This window comes from Diospyros lotus, chromosome 4, assembly GCF_014633365.1.
Source record: "Diospyros lotus cultivar Yz01 chromosome 4, ASM1463336v1, whole genome shotgun sequence".
Classification (NCBI taxonomy): Eukaryota; Viridiplantae; Streptophyta; class Magnoliopsida; order Ericales; family Ebenaceae; genus Diospyros; species Diospyros lotus.
The window spans coordinates 40,541,573-40,566,576 of record NC_068341.1 but is presented as its reverse complement, the minus strand read 5'-3'; the positions used below and the strand labels follow the sequence as shown (position 1 = coordinate 40,566,576).

At 33.2% G+C, this 25,004-nt stretch overlaps 1 protein-coding gene across 3 annotated transcripts in view; it reads right to left on the bottom strand.

Moving 5' to 3' along the window:
- Window positions 1-3,346: 3,346 nt before the first annotated feature.
- LOC127799185 (MDIS1-interacting receptor like kinase 2-like) overlaps window positions 3,347-25,004 on the bottom strand; it is a 45,602-nt gene continuing 23,944 nt past the window's right edge. Inside the window, exons 1-3 of one of the 3 annotated variants that reach the window (XM_052332964.1) lie at window positions 6,466-7,308; window positions 4,228-6,373; window positions 3,347-3,915 (exon numbers count right to left, since the gene is read on the bottom strand). In XM_052332964.1, the coding sequence (XP_052188924.1) occupies window positions 3,527-3,915; window positions 4,228-6,223 (2,385 nt within the window). In that variant the 5' untranslated portion in view covers window positions 6,224-6,373; window positions 6,466-7,308 and the 3' untranslated portion in view covers window positions 3,347-3,526. Of the gene's footprint in view, window positions 3,916-4,227; window positions 7,309-25,004 lie in introns of those variants that run through there. The other 2 variants (XM_052332963.1, XM_052332962.1) reach the window with 2 other exon arrangements.

Below are 25,004 nucleotides of genomic sequence, written 5' to 3'. Positions count from 1 at the left end.
TCTATCTTCTTGCTTTCGTCTTCTTTGCACAAAACCAAACCCTAAACCCCCGAACTTTCTTCCTCGTTCAGGTGGACAAAAGAAAGAAAGATAGCTAAAATTACACCTTTAAAACTATATTTTCCCGTGTAGTCATTTGAAATTTTCATTGTCACCTAAATGGGTTTCAAGTGATGAAACCCCATCAACATGTTTATGGGTTGGGTTGAACCTTTGGTTTGGTAAATAAGATGGCCCAAGCTCGACCTATATATTTTCACTAGCGAGTTAAACTTGCCTAAATCATTAAACAAATGTCTAATGATGGACTTGGGCCTAGCCAGCCATTGAACATACCTACTTGGATTCACTAAATGATACATTGATGGTGAGAAGGCTTTTGTTGTGCTTATGTTGTTTTCACTTGCCTTAATTATTTGGGGTGTAACGTTTCAGAATTTGGAGATGAATAATAAGTATTAATTATGATATTTGAGGTATTTATGGGTTATTTGAGAATCTTGGAGGAAATACTAATTTATGTTATTTCAGGGAAGTGGACGATTAACTCAATTAATTATTTTAATGGAGGTATTTATGGAAGCAATAAAAGAATGAAATAAATTAAATTGGGAGATTTCTAAAAAATATGGGTGAAAGTGTGATAAGCGAAAATTATAATTCTGGGTGTGTGAATTTCGAAAATTTTGGGGGTGTAAATGCAATTTTTAGAAACTATCATGGGATTACTCTAAATTTAATGGGGGTCGTATATATGTTGAAGGCGATGTGTGGCGTGAGCGGTCGCGCTTAAGAGGGGCATGCAGTAGGACGCGGGTTCGATTTGCCCCGGGGGGGCTTCGTGCGTTGGGGATGGAAAATGGTGATTTTAACCAGCAAGCTAGCCCCAAAACGACGTCATTTTTTGGGCTCGGCGGTGGCACCAACTGGCTGCCACACTGCAGCTCCTAGTGGCCCATTTCTTCTTCTTTTAATTACCAATTCTAGCAGCAATCGGCCAAGGAAATTGGCAGCGAGTAGAGGAAGGAAAAAATACAAAAGAGAGAGGTGCACCGAGGTTGTAATGAGGAAAAATTCAAGATTTAATTTGGTTTAATCCAAGTTTAAATAGCCAGGTAAGTGTGAAAATGTGTATTAATTAATCTGTACGATTGAAATTTAATTTAGGGTATAATTTTATTAATTTTAGATGAATTAAACTATTTTGCAGCACGTATTAATTTAGAGACGTGTGGGTATAAAAACCTTAAAATCTGCAAATTAAAGGCAAGCTCTTTACTCCTTTCATAATTCTCATTCGATTTATGAATTCTATATTATTGCTCAACCTAATTTGGTTCTAGAAATTAATTATGTAAGTTATAGTTAATTATTGTGCAAATTTTATTAAATTAAATAGGAGACTTCTTGGGTTTAATTTTGCAAGTGCTTACGGGGTATTGTATTGCCCCTACTTCCTTGGGAGTGATGTCGAATCTGGTTGGGGTTAGGTTTTTAGTGAGATAGTGGTGGTTGTGGGTACCCTCTAGGGTAAGTTGTTGTAACCGAAAGTCTCGAAATTTGCTTGTGTGGGATATATAGCTACTAACCGTTGATTGTTGCGTTGTAGCAGTTGATGGCTGGATGTATGGGTGCCTGTAATCAACTGTTACAATAGATTATAGACAGGTCGGACAAGCTGGTATCCTCGGACACCCACTATTGGTGTTGTGCATATCATAATGTGGTTATGGTTCCATGTCAGCGTGAGTGGTATTAAGAAACGGCGTGAGTTGTCATCTGGTGAGGTAACGTGTTAACTATTTGATTACTAATAGGTAGTCAACCTAGATAATCATATATCATATAGTATTGCGTTTGATATCTACATCATGCTCTCAATGTGTCTTGAGAAATAACGAGTCAAATGTTGACTTGTTGGGTAGGGAAGTCAACTCCCAGTGGTTGAGGAGTCGACTTCTAGTCACCTCTTCAACCTTCCAATTAAGCTACACATGCCAGCCAATTGGAGAGGTAGCTGGGGTGGTTAAGGCAGTGGAATTTGACGGGCGTGAATTGAGAAATTATAGAGAGCCTTCACTGCTTGTTGCTTCTGTAATTTTTCTGCTTCTATCTTCTTCCTCCATTTCTATTAAAAATTACAGGTGCATGATTGTCACGCGAAAAATTTTGAGACGCAAGTACTAGTGATATGAGCAATCTTTGTTCTAACACAAGAAGAGATGATCAGAATGATACTTGATAGCATACTAGGTATGGACAGCCTAGGGTCACCACAACGTGAGATGGAATCTAGTCTCAGTACAAAAAGCGTTTATGTACCCCAACTTGACATCGAACTTCAAGTATGCATATATTGTTATTCATAAGATGAATATACTTATTGCTTAAATAATCAAACTGTGCATGATGCGTATTTGATTCTGCTACGCATATTTGATGCATGTCAAAAAATTTATATTTTACCTACACTTTCATACATGTATTCCGTCAAGAAAATTGTAAGATCAAAATAAATTCATTCAAGAGTTCCATTTCATCATATATATATATATATATCCATTTAATGAATATTTTTTCTTTTAATTTTTCTCTACTTTTGCTATTGAAAAAAAGTAAGTTTTCTTCAAAAAAATTATTTTAAGCTCAATTCTTTTCTTTTCTTTTTTTTTTTTTTGACTTAGACTAACCCATGTAGCTTCACTAGAAGAAAGAATTTGAGCACCTCTACTAACTGTTTCAATATATTTTTATTTTAAAAAATTTCAAAAATATGAAAATTATAAAAAATTCTATATTGACATAATGATTTTGAGACTAGTGAAGTCTTTCTTCTTTTTTTTTTTTTGGTTATATTCTAAAATGGGGCATTTTACTTTTAGTATAGATCTTCGAACAAAATTAAAATTAGTTATTGAAATGTAGGTCGCCTCTCTCACTATATGTTTGTATTTAATTCAAAATTTAAAAAGTATACTAAAATATGATAGAGATATAAATCCTATATCTAACATAATAACCATATGTGATTATTTAGAATGTATAAATTTAGAGTAATAAAAAATCTAGTGAGATTGTGAAATTTTGAGTAAGAGTTTATCTTTTTTTTTTTTTTTTTTGTGATTCATTATTCTACCATAATAAATGTTAACATATTATATCAAACTACATTACATCTGTGTATCTAATTGTTATCTTTTATGAATGTTACAAAATTTATTTGTATATTTGATTTATTGCCTAATAAGTGGTATTGGAGCAATATATAATGGGAACTTTTCAAATATTTGTAAACTTAACTAACGATATCCAACCATTTTTATGTTTAAATAGTGAATATCTAATATTTAATCCCATAATTAACCCCAAAAAATGATTACACAAGGAAAAAAAGAAGTCTAGCTTCTTTAACATATTTTCTAGATAAGCTATTAAACTATAAGAAAAAATACATTGGAGTAAAACCATAAGATATGACAAACATATCTAGAGATTATATCAAAACCTTAAAAAGAAACATAAATAGCTAGATACAGTTGATAACAAGCAGTTGACCTAAAGTAATTGTGTGGAATGAACTCTCTGATGATGGCCTCTGTTTTGATAGCTCCACATAAACTTGCCTCATAGATGGTCGAAGATGTGGATCAGTGTTAACACAAGCAAATGCTAACTTTGTGGTAACCACAATTTCCTCTACCATTTGATCCTCTGGTGGTGGGAGGCAATTATCTAATACATCTATCAATAACATGCCATGGAAAGCGGATGACAATGATGAGAAAAATGAGGAACACGAAGAGGAAAGCGATGAGATCAGATCAAACGGGTGTTTTCCCAATAACACCTCTAATGTTAAAATGCCAAAACTATAAACATCCAACTTTGCGTTCACTTCCATTGTATAAGCAAGTTCTACAAAACATGATTGAAAGACAAAAGGTAAAGATTAGAAAAAAAGAGAGAAGAAACAAAGGATAAATGAAAATCTTAGTAGTTTGAATATATTTATGACATGGTAGTTAAAGATAATAAACATCCAAGTAATAGACTAAGGAAGGTGACAAAAAAGTGCCTTCCTTGAGTCTGATTCAACTCAATCTTTAATGTAGATAAGAAAATCCTCATTTATACTAGACTTACACTATAAATAACATTTAATTTAATCTATATATATATATAATTAAGTAATAGGCATTATGATTAGAAAAAAAATAACAATCATACCTGGAGCCGCATATCCAAAGGTCCCAGCAAAAGAAGTTCCATTGGAGGAGTGGAGGTTTAAGAGTCTAGCAGTGCCAAAATCAGATATGTGAGCAACACATTCTAAATCAAACAAAATATTCTTACTTGATATGTCTCTATGGATGATTGAGGGTGAACATTCATGATGCATATAACACAAACCACTCGCTACACCTTTGATAGCATTCAATCGTTTGCCCCAGTCAAACCTCAATGCTTCTTCCTTGTTGCTGAGCTTATTCTCCAAGCTACCTCCTTCTAAGAACTCATAAATCAAAAATGAACGATGTGAATTTGAACAAAAACCATAAAGTTTTATGATGTTACGATGTCGTGCCTCTGTTAGTGCACGAATCTCACTCCTAAAGCTTTTTAAATCAACCAAATTGTCATCTTGGGAAGGATGGGTCTTCTTCACAGCAACAACTAAACCACTTGAAAACTTAGCTTTATAAACAGTGCCATATCCTCCTCGTCCAATGTAGTATTTCTCATTGAAGTCCTCTGTTGCTTCTATGATGTTTTTGTATACTATTTTCCCATCATAGCTCCATATCTCAAATAAATTTTCATTACGTACAACTTGGATCTCACTCTCTACTTTCAATACTACTCTTTTGCTCAAAAGAAAGATCCCAACAACTACAAGAAATAGAGTCCCTACCAGAGGAACTACCACAAGAAGAACAAGATTTGTTTTTGTTCTGGATTTATCTGCATTGTTCCTCACTTTAGGTGATGAGCAGGGTATCAAGCCCGTTTGATTGCCACACAAACCGTCGTTACCTCTGTATACTTCATATGGAACATCTTCAAAAATCTTAGTGTTTGGTAGAAGACCTTTCAAGTTATTGTAAGATATATCAATAGATGTCAAACTTGTTGGCTGCTCACCAAAAGAGGAGGGGATGGAACCAGAAAGCATGTTGTGGGAGAGATTCAATTTCTCCAACCTTGGCATTTTCCCAAGCTGAGATGGTATTTCACCCATTAAATTGTTGTGTCCAAGATCAAGGCTTTGAAGAAATTGTAATTTTTCTATCTCAAAAGGAATACCACCTTCGAGTTGATTCTTGCCCAAATTCAAGTTTTGTAAGTTCTCACAGTTTGCTATCTCCCTTGGAATTGAACCAATAAGGTTGTTTGTTGCTAGGTCAAGGTTTTTTAAACTAGATTGGGTACCGAATATTTCTGCTGGGATGTTGCCTGAAAGCTTGTTATTACTCAAATTAAGGTGGAATAGTAAGCCCAATTCCCTCAACTTCTTTGGGATCTCCCCTACTAGATGGTTTGAAGAAAGGTCAAGAAAGTGTAACTTAGTTGCTGCAGCAAGGTCCGGCGGTATGTTTCCAGTGAGCTGATTATTGGAGATCCCTAACTTAGTCAAATTCTTGGACTGCCCCCATTTTTCAGAAAGTTTGCCAAACCAACGATTATAACTCAAATCCATGTAATCCAAGCTTGGTAGTACACCAAAATATTCCTGTAAATTGCCTTCTAGTTGGTTGTTCTCAAGCCTAACCCGAAACAAGCTATTGCAGTTTCGCAAGCTTTTGGGGATGTTGCCTGTTAAATTGTTGTTTGCTGCATCAAGTCTGATGAGTGATCCATCTAAGCATAGATTTTGTGGTAGATGACCAGTGAGCTTGTTATTGCCTATTGAGAATATCTGCAAATGTGTAAGATTGGCTAATTCTGAAGGAATAGGGCCACTAAGTTTATTAGAAGACAAGCTCAGTTCAGTAAGGGAATTCAAATTTCCTAACGAATGAGGGATTGGTCCCGAAAGTTGGTTACGAGAAAGGTATAGATTAGTTAAGTTGGTTAAATTCCCAATCGAAGTTGGGATTGAACCTGAAAGATGGTTATCATGAAGTTTTAAACGGACTAAGTTGGTTAAATTCCAAACTGAAGTTGGAATTGGGCCTGTGAGATTATTTTCTGAGAGCCGAAGATTCCAAACCAAAGTCAACATCCCAAGTTCTTGAGGAATTGATCCTGAAAGGTTGTTTTTATTGAGACGGAGACATTGTAGGTTTCGTAAGCTCCCTAATTCTGATGGAACTTTCCCAATAAAATGATTTGAGGAAAAGTCAATATAGTAGAGTCTCGAAAGATTACCAATCTGTGCAGGAATAGACCCATGGAATGAATTGTTATGAAGCTCAAATCGGATAAGATGGGGAAAGGAGGAGAAGCTAAAACTGAAAAGTGTACCTGTCAAGCCTATGCTGTTAAGGACAATGTGGGTGATCCTGCTAGTGTTGTCGCAAGCAATTCCAGCCCAATTACAATAAGAATGGTTGCTTCCAACGTCCCATGATGGCAGCAGAGATTGGCTTTGGTTTTGAAGGCTGGCTTTCCATCTCAACAGAGCCGCTGCTTCATCATTGGACAGAGAAGCAGCAGTAGTATAGGAAGAGGAGGCCACTACAAGAAGAGCCATGACGGCCGCAAGATGCATGGGAAGTAAACTAATTGCTCGGGAATATGACATTGCTCTTAGCTATTTGATCTAAGAAAAAGGTGGTGGTGTCATTATTTATAGATCCAAACTATATATTGATGAACTGCCCACCAACTGGACTGGAAAGACTCGGAATCTTCAAAGAAAGATCAAATAGAGTTTTAATTTAATAGGTCATTGAGCTGCAAATGGGGCCAATTTCCAGTGAACCCTAGAGCAAAAGTCGTATTTTGAATTCGGCTAAATGGGCAGCGCAAGGCGATGTTGTTGCCCTGCGTGGTGTGGAAGAGGAGCAATTTGGTTTCCGATTTGATGCCACATCCATCTCTATAGACTTGATTGGCTCACATGGTGTGGAAGGGGTTAGGGCTGCCCGAGCCGTTTCCAGAAGAGTCTTCCGCCGACAATCCAAGTCAACTATGGAAAAGGAGGAGGAGGAGGAGAAGAAGAAAAAAGTATGTCTGGGAGACGATTGAGGAGGGGAGAGAATACAGTGAGAATGAGAGGTTGGACATTTATATGATTTAATGTTAGCATTAAAGAGGGTGTAAATTGTTAAAAATAAAAATAATAATAATGATGGGCGGTATTGAATGCATCTTAATTAAATATAGCCCCATATGACACAACCTGGCCACCTCTCAGCCTCCGCTCTTTCTCATGGAGTCATGGACATGGTGGCCCTTTCTTTCTCATCGTACAGTGAAAGGGAAAGAAGAAAGAAAAGAAGATACAGTTTGAAGCATGAGAAACACAACACAACACAACACGACAGCACAATCCCCAAAATCAAATGCCCCTGCTTGACAAAAGCAACTCCTAATAATTCATCCACGCCCCGCCGCCGAGCCCACAACATCAAAAGCTACGTCTCCATTAGGTTTAATGTGTCTACTGTGACAGCAACCTCGTGTTTCATGCTGAAAATTATGTCTCACAACACGCTGACTCTCTATCCTGAAAATGATTAAAATAACAACATAATAATTTTAAGATAAAACAAAATTTTAGTTGAGAACTAAATATTAGAAAATATCTTCTTCTTTTTTTTGTAATCTTTATATTTTGAAAGAGATGAAAGATATAAGAAACTATGAAGTGAAATTTTCAAATTTTAAAGATTTAATAATTCAAGTGATAATTATTCTATCTTATTAACTTTCTCATTCTTTTAACTTTTTATTAACCAATTAAAATTTTCAATATATGCAACCTATAATTTCACTAACAAATCCAGAATTTGCCTCTACATGCTATTATTTAAGAAAAAAATAATGAGTATTTAAGAATTACAAAGTATAAGAATTTTAAGATAAAACAAAATTTTAATTGAGAACTAATTATTAGAAAATATCATTTTTTTTTTCTTGTAATCTTTACATTTTGAAAGAATTAAAAGATGTACAAAACTATGAAAGTGAAAAAATCTCCCCTTTTATCAACACCATAATCTTAAATCTAAATTGTTTTGTCTGCTTCCTTTCGTCTTCTCTACACAAAATCAAACCCTAAATCCCAAACTTTCTTCCTCGTTCAGGTGGAGGAAAGAAAGAAAGAAAGATAGCTTAATGTTAGCGAACCTTGGAGTATTTATAAGTTTGAAGCCATGTAATGCTAAGGTTTTGAGCTTGAATCATCTCTTAATTGGTCGGGTTTTAGCTTTAACTAATCATATATTTTATAATCTATGCTCAGTTTGACTTTGGTTTCATATTGGGTCTAGTTTGGGCCATAATCTTTCAACATGGGATCACAACCTCATCACATACATCATAGGTAGGTAGCCATGTAAGTTTTTTGATATATAATCTGTTTCTAAATGCACTTCCATCTAAATGCCTTATTTTAATAATCATATATTTTATAATCCGAAAAGAAAGGTTGGTCTCACCTAACAACACAAGAACATGCACCAAGCTCATGACAAAAATACCTACTCAAATCATCTCCTTGGAGCAACCATTTACAGACTCCAACAGTGGCCTATATGATGGGCTGAGTGTGAATGTGGCACAAGTCGTAAAGCAAGGTTGAACATGACCCAAGTAGAATGTGCAAGCTTTAAGCGTATTAGTGCGGTCTTGCAATCAACTTTATTATTGTTGATGGGTTCATTGCACTCCCTCTCTCTCTCTCTTGTAGTCGTTGATGAACCCACAAGTGTTGGGCCCCAACCGTCAATGAATTTAACGGTGACTTCAATCCACTATCGATAGTTCCAATCGATTTGGTGTGGCGATGGGTTTTTAAATTTATGTTTATTTTTTATTTTTAGTTAATTTTTATTTATTTTGATCTAATAAAAATTTAATTTATGGTGTTAAAGACTAAACGGGTATTTGAAAAAAAAAATTAAAATTGAAAGGATTTTTAGAGACATTTTTATTTTAAATTTGGTGGGGTTGTAATAGAAGAATAGGTTGGGAACTGAAGCAGGAATTTTGTCAAACACCTAGAAGGCAGAAAATGTAGACTGCTGAACTGAACCAAGAAAATAATGGGAAATAATCTATAATTATTTCTACGTTAATTTTAACATTTTAAACTAAATAGAGTCTTCATATAAATGGTCCAAATCTACATGTCATCTAAGTGCAATTATTTTCTCAATAATAGTGTAACATCTTGTATCGAGCGATAGAAAAGAGCAGGACAACTTGCCCTGATGGCCTTACGTGAACTTTCTAGAGGGTCACCAATCCTTGAGTTTTCTCAACTCAAGTACGCTTAAATCGAGAGTATTTTTTGCCTACATTCAATCCAAAAAATATTCAGATAATATTGTTTCTTTCCTTACTTATTCTCAATATATACTACTATTTTCTAGACTCTTGAGATATTACAAATAATCTTATATATTTATTTATTTTTATTATTATTAATAACCTTCAACTAATATGTTTTAGATGCATACCAGGCATATTTATCAAGTACACAAGAATTATTTTACAAAATAATATGTTTTTGTGATTTAGAATATGGGTCCTTGAAATTTTCTTTTGTCCACGATTTCAAAAACCAATCTTGCAAATAGATAAGGCTGTGTTCTCTTTGTTTTTTAATTTTTAGTTTTGAGTTTTGAATTCATTTTCAGTTTTTTGTTTTAGAAGTCTATTTTTAAAAAATTGAAAACGTATTCTCTTTGTTATTTTGAAAAACTATTCCTCAAAATAGAAAATTAGAAAATGCTTTCTCTTTGAAATTTTAAAAATAAATTTTTAATGATATTTTATTCAATAAATTTGATTATTCAGTAAATTAAAAATATTTAATGTTAATATATTATTAAAAAAATATATACATTTTAAAATTAATGAATTTTGTAATATTTTTCCCATTACAATAATAAAATATAAATAAATAAATAAATATGTTTTGAGTTTTGAGTTTTGAGTTTGTTTTGGATGAAAATACTCGAAACAACTTTTTGTTGTTTTGATTTTTCTTTACAATTTTTTTTTTGTTTTCAAAAATGCATTTTTAAAAACAGTAAAGAGAACGCATTTTCATAATTTTAGAAAATCGAAAACTAAAAATGACTTGAAAATAATAAAGAGAACGCAGCCTAATATTTTGAATTGAAATCCTTTCGTTGATATACAATGAAAGATCAATCAACGAAACAATATAAAATTTCATAGAGGTTCAATTTTTGTAACTTTATGTACTCCCTCTTTTAAAGATAAATCTTTAAAAAACCTCTATACTATCTCTTTTAAAAGTTTTATAAAGGTTCAACTTTTGCAAGTTTATGTCCTTTCTTTTTTAAAGACAAATTTTGGAGGTTACATTTTAGTTAACTATTAGATTGTCACTAGTTAACTAATTAATTTTCACTGAAAAGACTTAGATTTAATTATCAAAACTTTAGTTGACTATCGGTGAACAACTAGTTGGCTACTTGTTAATTTTTTAGCAGCATGAGTTTCTATAAATCTTTAGTCAATTAGTCCTGATTAACTAGGTGACTATTACTATTTTCATTTTTTACTCTAGTTGGCTAATTATGATTACTAGTTGACTACTTGTAATCTTATTAATTTCAATCTTAAGACGTTCATCAATTTCAGTTGACTAATCGTACTCGTTAGTTGCCTATTTATATACTTTAATTTAGCAATTCTATTTTTTGGGAGACTACCAAAAGATCCTTATCTAAAATGTAAAATATTCTTTCAAAACAAACTTTAAAAATGTTTTGTTATCATAAAAAACATGAATAGATTTTATCCTTGAGGTCAACAAAAACAACCCCAAGTTTGTTAGAGATATAACTTGTATAATTTTAGAGTTGGCATATTCACGAATCTCATTGAGATTCTAAAAATGGGTATATTTTTTTTCTATATTAACAAAAGTTAACTTGTATAATTTTAGCATTAATAGATTTTAAAAAAAATATCTTTTATGTATTTAAAAAAACAAAAATTGACTATATTAACAAAAATTAAACTCATGGCCTATAAACAGTAACAAATTTCTCTATATATCAAGACCCGCTCCTAGATTACCCACTAGCATAAGAAGTTCGAGAGAAGGTATATTCAAAATGGAAACAGATATAAATATCACTCAAAATTTGTCAAAAATTCTTTTTATTCTCATATTTACTTACTATCAATAGGAGTCAAAATAAATATTATACATCATTCTTTACATTATAAGCTCGGATTTACAACCCATACATTTTAAAATATACAAGGGCACTAACTTTAGATATATCATGAAGCCCTTTACTCATACCCTCAAAACTACACCCATGAATCTTTGAGCTCAGGATATTTTTGTACACATCTATCTAGAACTCGCCCCAAATAATTATTTTCATTTTTTTCCTAGAATGACAAAAGAAACAAGGGTGAGCCACAAGGCATAGCAAGTATATAGCAAAGAGAAATTACGACAAGATTAATATACAAAGGCATGAATAGCAAAGAGCCAAAGAAAACTCACTACCCAACCCCTAAACCTCAATCGAATTCATGCATTCCACACTTGACAACATCATCTTCCAAGAAATTATAATTCATTACATTTTATCAACACATCCTCAAAGAAAATAATTTTTTATATTTTATTAAGACACATTTTAAATTTTCATAATGTAACCATGCCCATACATAACAAATTAGCACACAAAACCCCTTTAACCACGTGTACCACATCATGCATTCCACACATAGACACCAATTTTCTCTTTTCAAGCCATGGTCATCAATGTGCTATATATGCACTCATTCCATCATCATGCACATGCATCCATAATAGTGAAACCCATGCGGCTAGCTCCCAAAGCTGCCAATACTATACATGTATGCATATATCATGAAAGATACTCATCATTCAACTGGACGCCATGCCTTTATAGAATCGTTTCATACTCATGTCACAATTTACAAGGAATGCAATACACATGCATCACAATATCTCAATAAATCATCACATCCATGCAGATACATACATATATACGCACATATATCAAAATTCTAATAGTCAATCCTAGCTTGAGCACACCTACTGAGTTAATGGCCATCTCACTAGCGTCAGGAGTTCATAAGGCACTACAAGAAAAATCAAATTTAGTGACGGAAAAAATCCGTCACAAAAACTGGCGTCGCTGAAATTTAGTCACGGAATTCAGCGACGGAAGATTTAGTGACGGGACGCCCCGTTGCTAATCTATGACGGGTTTTCCGTCGCTGATCTGTGACGGGCATTCCCATCACAGATTAGCGACGGAATACCCATCACAGATCAGCGAAGGGACTTCCCGTCGCTAAATTATTTTTTAGAATAAAAAAATAAAAATAATAAATTAAAATTTTAATAAAAAAATTAAAATTAAATTATTTTTTCGAAATTTGTGACATGCGCTTCCCGTCGTTGATTAGTGACGGGTACTCCCGTCACTAAATTAATATTTAAATTAAAAAAATAAAAATTAAATTATTTTTTAAAAATCTGTGACGGGCATTACCCGTCGCTGATCAGCGACAGGTATGCTCGTCACTAAATTAATATTTAAATTAAAAAAATAAAAATATATATTAAAATTTAAATAAAAATTAAATTTTTTTTCGAAAATCTGTGATGGGATTTCCCGTTGCTGATCAGCTACGGGTAATGCCCGTCACTAAATCATTTTAAAAAAAATAAAAATATATATTAAAATTTGAATAAAATAAAATTAAAATTAAATTATTTTTTTCAAAATCTGTGACGGGCATTACCTGTCGCTGATCAGCGATGGGTAATGCCGGTCACTAAATTATTTTAAAAAAATAAAAATACATATTAAAATTTGAATAAAATTAAATTATTTTTTTCAAAATCTGTGACGGGCGATACCCGTCGCTGATCAGCGACGGGTGTTCCCGTCACTAAATTAAAAAATAAAAATATATATTAAAATTTGAATAAAATTAAATTAAAATTAAATTATGTTTTCAAAATTATGTGACCGGCGGGACATTGCTCCCATCACTAAATTATTTTTTAAATTAAATAAATAAAAATATATATGAAATTTTAAATAAAATTGAATTATTTTAAATCATTTAAGAATTTAAAATTTAAAAAAATAATTTTCTTAATTAAATTAAATTAAATTTTACTGAAATATAAACAAAATTATATAAATTAATTTTTATATAAAAATAAATATTTTCATAAATATTACTATTTACGAATGTTCACAATTAAATTTTTTAATTTATATATTTTTATAATTTATATAATTATATTAAGAAATCTTTTAATTAAAAATACAAATTAAATTTTTAATTTTTATACAAAATTTATTAATTAAAAATTTAATTATTTAATTGAATAGAAAAAAAATTGTGAGATAACAAATATGGACACAAAATTCAAATCCATAAATTCCATTACTACAATCATAAATAGTCCTCAATAGAATTAACAATCATCATCATCATTTTCATCATTCTCATTTTTTTATATAATCAATATTTTATATTTCATATTTCATTTACAAAGTAATTTTAAAATTTTTATTACATTATATTTGTATTTCTAATTTTAAAACTTGTATTTAATAAATACCTAACTAACCAACAATATTTATAACATTATTTTGTAAATTTAATTTTAAAATACAAATAAGAACTAATTAAAATACAAATGTCAAGCTTTTTATTTAAAATTATTATAATATATTTAATAAATAACTACTAAATAAAACACTGCAAAAGGAAATAATCTATAACTAACATAAATATTTTTTATCCTAGAAACATTTAAAATACATTTAACAATTAAAATGATATAAATAAAATATAAGGACAAAAAAAAAGAAAAATACCTTACTACAAAAGAAAAGTAGAGCTCAACTATACTGCAAAATATAAATTTATCGTGAGAGCGAGGGAGAGACGCAGAAAGAAAGTGTAGAGGAGGGGGAGGGAAAAGGGAGGTGGGGATTTAAAGGGGGCGGAGGGGGGACGCGTGGCGTGCCAAGGAAAGGGGAGGGGGCGCAGGTGGGAAATTAAAATAAATTTTTTTTTTAGGGGGGAGAATTTCGTGCCAGGGGGACACGTGGTGTGGCAGGGAAAAGGGAGATGGGGTGAGTGCAGGGGGAGAGTGGGCACAAGGGAGGGAGGAGGAGGGGGGACACGTGGGCAAGTGGGGGCGGGCTAGGGATGGGGACACATAGGGGGAGGGGGGGGACACTTGGCTAGGGAGGTGGGGGATAGGGGCGAGGCAGTGGAGTGCGATTTTGTTCACCCCCTTTAACGGGGGTGAACATCACCCTCACAAAAATTGTGAGGGTAAAAAAGCAACGGAACAGCAATCAATTAATTCAGGTCGTTTCGTTGCTTTTTTCACCCTCACAGTTTTGTGAGGGTGATGTTCACCCCCGTTAAAAGGAGTGAACAAAATTGCACTCGAGGCAGTGAGGATGAGGGAGACAAGTGGAAGGGAAAGGGGAGGGGGGTTGGGGCGTGGCAGAGGGAGGTGGGGGTTGGGGGGACGTATGGGGAGTTAAAATAAATTAAAAAAATATAAATAATAATATAAAATATAAAATATTGTCTAATAAAATTAAATAATAAAAAATAAATATTATTTATTTTAATATTTAATTTTAAAAGATTAAAATATACTATTTTATTTTTAAAAATTCAAACATAAAACAATATAAATAAATAAATACTAATAAAAATAAATATTTTATTTATAAAATATAAATATAAAAATCATAAAATATAAATTAATTTGAAAAAATAATAAAATATAAATACACAAATAAATCAAATAAAGAATTAAAAATTATACTCCTCATTGATCAAGATATATAGTGCCCCTTTATTTATGCCCATTTATTTATGTTTTTGAATTTGTACTATAAATGTTGAATGCATTTAATATTAATTGCCAGATTTTTAATTTCATTTTTACTTGATACAACATGTCAAGTATTATCAAATATACAATCTCTGGTTGTGCTGATATTAGGGTTCTTCACAAATCTTGATCGATTGATTCATACATATAGAATTATAGAATATTACAAATAAAAATAATCTTAATATGGGTATTACTCAAAAAACAGGTACATCGATTCCAATGATAAAATAAATTTCTTCTAAGAATTTCTCTATATTTTTTGAGAAGTGCTTCTTGATTTGTATAGAGCATATATCAAAATTACTTAGGTAATATTATGTCCTTTTGGATGCATTTGTCCATATATGATCATTGATCAATATATTAATTTAATTTTTTTTCATGTTTGTGTATATATTTTTCCTCTAGGACGTGAATGATCCCACTTATCTCTCCAATCTCATTGAAATTTCAAAATAATAAAAAAATTATTTTCAAATAATAATATGATCCAAATGTTTTATGATGAATTTTTTGTATTAAATCTCTATCTATAAAATTATTGTAACGTTTGTTTACGTGAAAGAGAATTTATTCTTATTTAAAAAAAAATGTTTACTTGTAGTGCTTGTTGGATCTTTGATTGAATTTACCTGAACCAACAAAAAATATGACAATAAAATCAATAAGAAGAAGAACTTACATAAGATATATAGTGCGTAGCATACATACTCATATCAAATTAAAAAAGTGTCATATGCCATTAATCACTAGATGAGTGAGAAAATTGATATTATCAAATATTAATTTATTATCGAAAAAATTAATGATACATCAACAGATGAGTGAAAATTTTCTATAAGATGCATGGTTTCATTTGGACCATAAAACCATTCAATAAAAAATTGTTATATGAAAACTTATATTCAATTATATATATAATATTTTTATTACATAATAATATTTTGATTAGATGGCGAGCCCAGTCCACATAAATAATATAGTGAAAAGTTTTTTCACATTGCGAGTTGCCTATATCTCCTTCTACACTTGTTTTATTTACAATAAATAAGATTTTGAATCATATAACTCATCGAATTAACAAATTATTTCTTATTTCATAATGCATTATTTTATACCAATTTGTTAAGTGGTCCTGATTTATATATATTCAGTACACAACTTAACTTGATGGAAAGATTTATATTATTCAATAAAAAATTTAATAAAATTTTTAATTTTATTTAATTTTTTATTTTTTAGCTACAAAAATATTTTGTCGCTAAATAATTTGTAGCCTTGTAACATATGAAAAAAATAAGTGTGGAGAGTAAAGTTGTAGCCTTATAACATTTCTTAAAATTAATATAGTTTTGACTATTATTTAGTTAAATTTTGTTGATAATTCGTTTTGATCTTTAAGTCTAGCCTTAAGCATCGGGTGATGATCCAAACGATACTCTCAAGATATTTTTGTGTATTATAGAAGTTATATTTATATTTGTTTAAACAATTTAAAATTTCTTAAATAATTTAATTTTTTATAATTACTTAGCAGCGAAATATTTTATTCCTAAATAATTTTACTTTTATTTAAATTTTTTTAATTATTTAACGATGGAGTAATAACTTTAATTTTTTTTACATTTTTAATTATTTAGCAATAAAATATTCGTTGCTTAAATAAATATCATTTTAATTTTATTTTTTAAATTATTTAGCGATGGTTTATTTGATCGCTAAATAAAATTTATTTTATTTTTATTTTTTTAATTACTTAGCGACGCACATTCTGGTTGCTAAATAAATTGAATTTTTAAATTATTTTTTTAATTTAATTAGCGACAGGATAGCCCGTCGTTAAATAAATTTTATTTTAATTTTTTTTTAATAATTTAGAGATAGGTAATTGTCGCTAAATAATTTTTTTTATTTTACTAATTATTTAGTGACGGACCATCTCATCCCTAAATAAATTTAATTTAATTTTTAATTTTTTACATTATTTAGCCACCGGACATCTCGTTGCTAAATAAGTTTTATTTTATTTATATTTTTTCTAATTATTTAACTACGAAAATTCCCATTGCTAAATAAATTCCAGTTTAATTTATTTTTTTAATCATTTAGGGATTGCTATTCTCGTCATTAAATAAATTTTATTTTATTTTTATTTTTTTAATAATTTACCGTCGGGTTATCTATCGCTAAATTAATTTAACTTAATTTTTATTTTTTTCTAATTATTTAGCCACAGCTTTCCATCGCTAAATAAATTTTATTTTAATTTATTTTTAAATCATTTAGCCATGAATCTCCCGTCATTAAATAAATTTTATTTTAATTTTATTTTTTTAATAATTTAGCGATGAGTTTCTCTCTAAATTAATTTCATTTTATTTATATTTTTTTTCTAATTATGCTGTCTCTAAATAAATTTTATTTTAATTTTAATTTTTTAAATTCATAGCGACGGAATTTTTCATCACCAAATAAATTTTATTTTAATATTATTTTTTTTAAATAATTTAGCAACAGATAACGCTGTCACTAAATAAATTTTATTTTTTTTACTTTTTCAAATTTTTTAGCAACGGACAATTCTGTCGCTAAATTAATTTTATTTTTTTTAATAATTTAGCGACGGGTATTCCGTCGCTAGTTCAATTTCAATTTATTTTTATTTGTTCAAATTTTTTGCTAAATTAATTAATTTTTTTTTTAATTTATTTAGCGATGGGAAGTCCCGTTGCTAAATAAATTTAATTTTAATGTTATTTTTAATAATTTAGCAACCCGTATTGTGTCGCTAAATTAATTTTATTTTATTTTATTTTTTAAATTCTTTGCTAAATTAATTTTGTTTTAAATTTATTTTTAAAATTATAAATTTAATTTCAATTTTTTTAATTAATTTAGCGACGGAATCTTATTTTTATTTTTTCAAATTCTTCGTTAAATTTATTTCCTTTTAAATTTATTTTTTTAAGTTTTTAGCGACGGGAGTTCCCGTCTCTAAATAAATTTAATTTCAAATTTTTTAATTAATTTAGAGACGAGTGGTCCGACGCTAAATTAATTTCTTTTGATTTTTTATTTTTATAAATTCTTATTTAAATTATTTTCATTTTAAATTTATTTTTTTATACTACCCGTCGCTAAATAAATTTAATTTTAAATTTTTTTATTAATTTAGCGATGGGCGATCCATCGCTAAATGAATTTAATTTAATTTTTATTTTTTTAAATTCTTGGTTAAATTAATTTTGTTTTATATTTATTTTTTAAAATATTTAACGATGGGATATTCTGTCGCTAAATAAATTTAATTTCAATTTTTTTAATTAATTTAGCGACGGGTTTCGTCGCTAAATTAATTTCATTTTATTTTTATATGTTGAAATTCTTGGCTAAATGAATTTAATTTAATTTTTATTTTTTTAATAATTTAGCGATAGCAATTGCTGTCGCTAAATTATTTAATTTCAAATTTATTTGTTTTAATAATTTTGCGACGGGTAGTCCGTCACTAAATTAATTTCATTTTATTTTTTATTCATTTTCTTTAGCGACACTTTTATCGGTCACTAAATTAATTTAATTTAATTTTTTTAATTTATTTAGCGACGAGATACCCGTCGCTAAATAAATTTAATTATAATATTATTTCTTTAATAATTGAGCCATGTCCAGTTCAGTCGCTAAATAAAAGTCATTTTATTTTTATTTTTACTAATAATTTAGTGACGAAAAATTTTCTCTAAAGAAAATTCATTTTATTTTAATTTTATTAATTATTTAGCGACGGGTATTCCGTCACTAAATTGAATATATTAATTAAAAAAATATTAAAAATATTTAGTAATGGAATTTTTCATCGCTAATTCCGTCACTAAATTTAAAAAAAAATAAAAAATATTTGTGACGAATTACCTGTTGCAAATCCATTGCTAAAATTTAGTGACGGAAATTCCGTCACTAAATCGTCTCTAATTAGTGACGAAAAAATTCCGTCACTAAATTATGAATTTTTTGTAGTGGAGTACCTTTTTTCTCACTAAATCATGAATTTTTTGTAGTGGGGTACCCTTTTCCATAAATGCAGATGTAGTTGTCTCGCCAAAATAATAATAGTGTGCAAATTATAATATTAAGCATGCATATGCAACTTCAAGTACATGCCACATCATGAGTGAATTAACACCATAATACATGCAAGCCCTTTACACAGTGTATTACCAATAGCTATATATATAATACATGCATGTCCTTCTTTATACTATGAGTGTCCACTTGTAATTACCATGCCATGCTTAACGTATTTCATATATCACATGACCCCACTATCATGTATCCAATTTAAAATCATAAGACATATTGTGGATAATAACCTTAGTATTTTATGGATGTATTTCCTTCTTCAAAGACTCTTTCCTATCATGAAAGATCTTTTTGGGCATTACTAGGTCACTTCATAATTTAACTCAAGCACACATGTAATCACATTATCACTTCTAAAGTCCTCTCGACTTAACTTGCATACTCAATTGGTTAAGTGGATTCAACATGGTTATGACAAGAAATTCAATCATTTAAATAGGTTCCATCACGAAAAGCAAATGCCCATCCATTGAATAATAACTTATCTTAACAATCATGCTTAACTTGGATTGGGAAAGCCTTAACCAACTCAAATAAAATCCAAAATATATGATATTATATATCAAATCGAATCCAAGTCTAGTTTATGAAGTTTCAAACGGATCGCAATTCTAACTTTTGCATCAAAAGTTATGACCAAAATAGTGCAGCATGCGCAGTTCTATCAAAATGCGACCGAGTCGACTTGAGGGCATACCGAGTCGACTTTGGGAGAGTCGACTCAGCCGAAACCAAGTTGAATTGGGCTGAGTCGACTTAACTGAGAACAAAAAAAAAAAAAAAAAAAAAAGGCCAAAAGAAATCGGCTTCGACCGAGTCGACTTAACCCACAACAAGTCGACTCGACGCAACCCGAAATGCATGAAATAAGCACAAACTAACCAAAATCATCCATAGCTAATCTCTTAACCCTCAAGTTGCCATTTCTTGAAGAAAAGATGGGGAAGACAAGCCCTATAGAGACCCAAAAACAAGACTCGATGACCTTTTGAAGGAAACCCACATTTTAGGAAAAAAAAAAAAAAATGGGAACAACCCACTCATCTCAAGCTTTAAAAAAAAAAACACCATTTGGAGATATGAAAATATCAACTTGGCCAAACATAAAGATATAATCTTGCATTAAAAGATAGGAAAAATGAAGATGGATGCTTACCAAAAGAAAGGAACTTGCACAAACCATTAAAAAGAGAGAGTGCAAGAGAACTTGCATTTGATGATGAAAATCGAAGGAGAAGAAGAAAAGCCTTCCAATGAAGCTAGATTCCTCACTCCGTGAAGCTCTAAGCAAGAAGAAGAAGAAGAGGGAGAGCCACGAGAGAGAGATTGGGAGGAACATGAAGGCATGGGGAGATGAGGGGAAGAGAGTGGTCTGCCAGCCTCTCCCCTTTGTTTTTACCATATTGCCCTCCACATAAAATACACACACAAATATCTCAAGCCCAATTTTGTCATTTTGCTTTATTTCCATTTCTTTTCTCTTTTCTTTATTCAACTCAATTATGCAATACCCTTTTTGCCCTCCACTTTTCGCACTCACACACATAACTTACAAGCCCTCTTTGGACATTTCACATTTTCATTTTATTTAAAACACAATTTTGCAATTGGGCTCAAGCCCAATCTATCAACCCACTCATTTTAATTGGCCTAACTCATTAATTAATACACACTCTGTAACGCCCCGCTTTTTCGGGCGCGTTTTATAACTTGGGACAATTCTGGGAAAATAAATTTTTTCTTTTAAACACTAAAACTAAATCACATCATTCCTCAAATCCATCCCAGAATTCTCATACATTAATCTCGAAAGAGAATCACTATACACATCAAATGCGGAAGCAAAGATCGAAACCTGACATCTTATCATTGATCATAAATAAACTCTTACATCTTCATTAACCACAAGAGTATACATCAACATTCCTCAAAACGTTCAGAATTTAAAATAGCAGAACTTACATACAGGGGCTACGTAACATACATTTCATTCTTCATGCACTCTGATAAGTGCCATTTCATGCATCAGTATCTGCTATAATCTCCACCTAGAATGTTTGAATATTCCAGGGGCAAAGCCCAAATTAGATGATGAATCATCTAAGTAAGGGTACATAATGCTATGTCATGTGTGTATGCAATGTCTTACCTCGTAAGTGTCAACTGCACCCCTCATGCTATCTACCATTTTAGCGGCCCCCTCTTTCGAAGCCGAGGTGTATGAGTGCACCCTTGGTAAGGCAGCGGTGACAGTTCGTACTCCCTACGGCCTCATATGCGAGTGATCAATGACATCGACGTATATTTATGCATTTTATAATCATGTCATGGATGCAGTCTACGTGTGGGGTACATATCATAGCATGTCAATATGATGTAAACATTTTCGAGGAACATAAACCACTTACTAACCAAGCATTTTTCATAAAACTAACTTTAATTGGGGAGTATCACTTACCTTCTCAAGCTTATCGGGCTACCTCGATATCCGTGCCTTGCCTCGTACATTGCTTCAATTTGCGTGCCAACCTCAAAATTTGACAAGTCACTTCAACTTAATCCTCAAAGCATCCTAATCACCATAATTATTTAAATAAACATTAAAATCTATTTTTTCATAATTTTTGGCATTTTCTATCATTTTTTCTTTATTTCTTCCTATTTTTCCTCAATAAATCCAGATTAAATATTTCTAAAATATTTTCTCAAATATTTCACTACGACAATTCATAGAATAATATTCTAGAATTTCTAGAATTTTCTAAGAAATTTTACTTATCTTGACTTAGCCTTCTCGACTTCCTCGATATGCGTGCCCTATTCCCGAAACGTGTGCCCGAGCCGCTTTTCTTGTCAAAAACTCTGAAATATTAATAAACTACTATTTCCTATTTTTTTCAGAAATTTCTCCACATTTTCTTTATTTTCCTAATTTTTCTTCTTTTTTTTTTCTTTTCCTCTTCTTCTTCTTCTTCTTTCTTCCCTTCCGCCTGCAACTTCCGCGAAAACCGCCACCCGCCGCACCAGCCGGCCTTGCCGCTGCCTTCGCCGCTGCTGGCGTCTCCCGCCGGCCTCGCACCGACTTCCGTCCTCGCTAGAGGTTGCTCGCGCAGCACCCGCGATCGCCCCTGCCTCGCACCCAGCTTGGTGAGCTCGCAGCCATGGCTGCCATGGCCGCGGGTTGCCGCTTCCGACTGTTCTCAGCCATTTTCGGCTACCTCCGATGCCACCGGTCGCTTCCCGTCCTACCGGACCTCGGCGCAATGCAGAAACGCCGCGAGCCACTGCTCGCGGCCGTCGCTAGCTGCTGCGGGTTACAGCTCGTTGCAGTTGGTTGCGGCCATGGCGGCACCAGCTCCCTCCGGCCGCCCCAACGGCTACCCTCGACGTCATCAGCTGCTTCACACCCGCCGCCGCGAGCCGCCGTTGCTGCCCCGAGCCACCACCGCGAGCTTCCCCTACTTCGCGACCAGCTCACTGTCGTGGCTGCCATGGCCGCGACCCACCTTCTTCCAGATCTCTCTCTCTCTCTCGAATTGCCCAACTCGAGCTCGATCTCTCCCTTGCTCTCTATCACTCTCGATCTCGCACTTCCTCTCCCTCGGCCACGATCACTGCCAATTTATAGGCAGTGGCTTCACATAAATATCACTGTTACAAGCTTGCCCACCACGCACATCATTTAATATGAAAATCTCCACAAATCTTGTTGCGATATCCTTAAATCTTGCTGCCACAATCTCCTTATTTCGCGGCCAAAATCTCGGCCATTAAAACTTCACAGAAGCTTCGCGAAGCCATTACATTTGGAGCATGGGCAGCCTCACAGCACATTTTATTCATATATATATATAACTACCTTAATATATATAAAAATTTACATAATTAATTTAAAAATTATACATTAAACCCTAAATTTCATCCTTATTACACTAGTGCATATCTCTAATTGAAGCTTGGCCTTAAACCTCAAATTAATTTGCATTATAATACTGAAATTCCACAATTAATAATCCAAATCTTAGATGAAAATGACGATTTCGCCCCAGTGTCCTCACCGGGCTATCGTTTAATCCCGAAACCACTGAAGGGTTGCTTATTACGCAAAACCGGAGCCCCCCTAGGGTTCCGTTGATTTTTCGGGAGTCTTCTACGACGATTCGATTTTATAGCCTAAATGACAGCTGTATTTTAGCTGTACCAAAAACTGTTTCCGATCTGATTTCTTTTGATCCATAAATCCTAACTCAGAACGTGTCGACGTTCAATTTCAGCCGACCGTGATTCGTTTTGGGCCGCGGTGAATCAATCCAAAGATACCGAGCAGAAAGGAAACCCCCCCCCAAAAAAAATTCCAAGCGTGAACACCCCAATCTTTACGTGGTTCGGCCAGAACGATGCCTAATCCACGACCACCGTCTGATTATTCTTTCAGAGTGGTGGTATCTCATTATTCTTTCTGTCCTTGCGCCTCTTGATGTCTTTTACTCTCCTTCTTATTGAGGGGCTTTTACAATTCGGATAACATATAAAAATACAGTCATTGTGTAATGGGGGACAAACAGCCCTTATCGTCTTCACAAGACCGGGAGTGGAATCCTCATTACGAGGGGCATGGGCTGTTACAGATAAAGTGAACGGACCCTACCTTTGACTTCTCAGCAGCTTTGCCACTCATGCAAGCTGGAGGTTTTAGGTCGGCGACCTGGATAGTCTAGCGATCTGGCGGATATTTCAGGAGCTCGTTAGTTGATCGTTGGGAGTTCGTTAGTTGATCGCTGGGAGCTCGTCAGTTGATCGCTGGGAGCTCGTTGGTTAATCGCTGGGAGCTCGTTGGTTAATTGCTGGGAGCTCGTTGGGAGCTTATCGGGAGCTCGCCAGACGCTCGCTTCACGAGTTCCAGATTTTCGGTGGAGGCTGGACTTTCCTTGACGAGGTCGTCGGGGCCTCCTCGGCCTTGGGTGATTGGGCCGGTCCATCGGACCGAGTCTGGCCCATTCGGGGCAATGCGGGAAATACATATAACATAAGCCCCCCAGTTCGCGGCGCGATCTTCGTGCTGGGAACTGACGTGTGCCAGCTGTTCTTCCACTCCTCCGACTTCTGCCCAATTACTTTAAGTCTCGTCGTTCCACGCAGCACGCTTTGTCGGCAGCGCATTTAATACGCACCCCCCCCATTTTTGCGCATGATTACGCCCGTGGGACCCACAAGCTGTTGTGCGACCGCTGGATGCGGAGCATGTGATAAGTCGTCATTTGATCCGACGGTTGGGATGGACCAGGCCATCGGTATAAATAGTGGGGAGTGTCCCCCTACTTCTTCTTTTACGCTGTTTTTGAAATCCTCCCAAACCTTTGTCTTCCTACTTTCTCCTTCTTCTCTCGAGGTCTCCATTACCGCCGTGCTTTCAGACGTCCGCCGTTCTCGTCCGGTGCTCGGTACGAGTCCCCATTCAGACGTCAGGCGTAGCTTTTTGGTAAGTTTGTTGTGACTTTCTTCTTCTTCTTGTGAGGCCGTCTACCGTTGGCTAGCCGTCGGCGGTTTCTCTGGCTTCGTCGATCGATGTCGTTCTCATTTCTGAGGAAACGGCACGATTTAGTTTGGCGTTCGCTGGGCCTTCGGGCACAATGACCTTAGGATTAGCTTTTCATGGAACGCCGGGCTTGCGGCTGCAGCCCCTCTGCCCTAGGCGGTACCCCTTTGCGAAGCGCTCGGCCTGGAAGACCTAGGGTTTTTTCTAGATTCTTGAGGTCCGGTTCGCGACTTGCGACCTGAC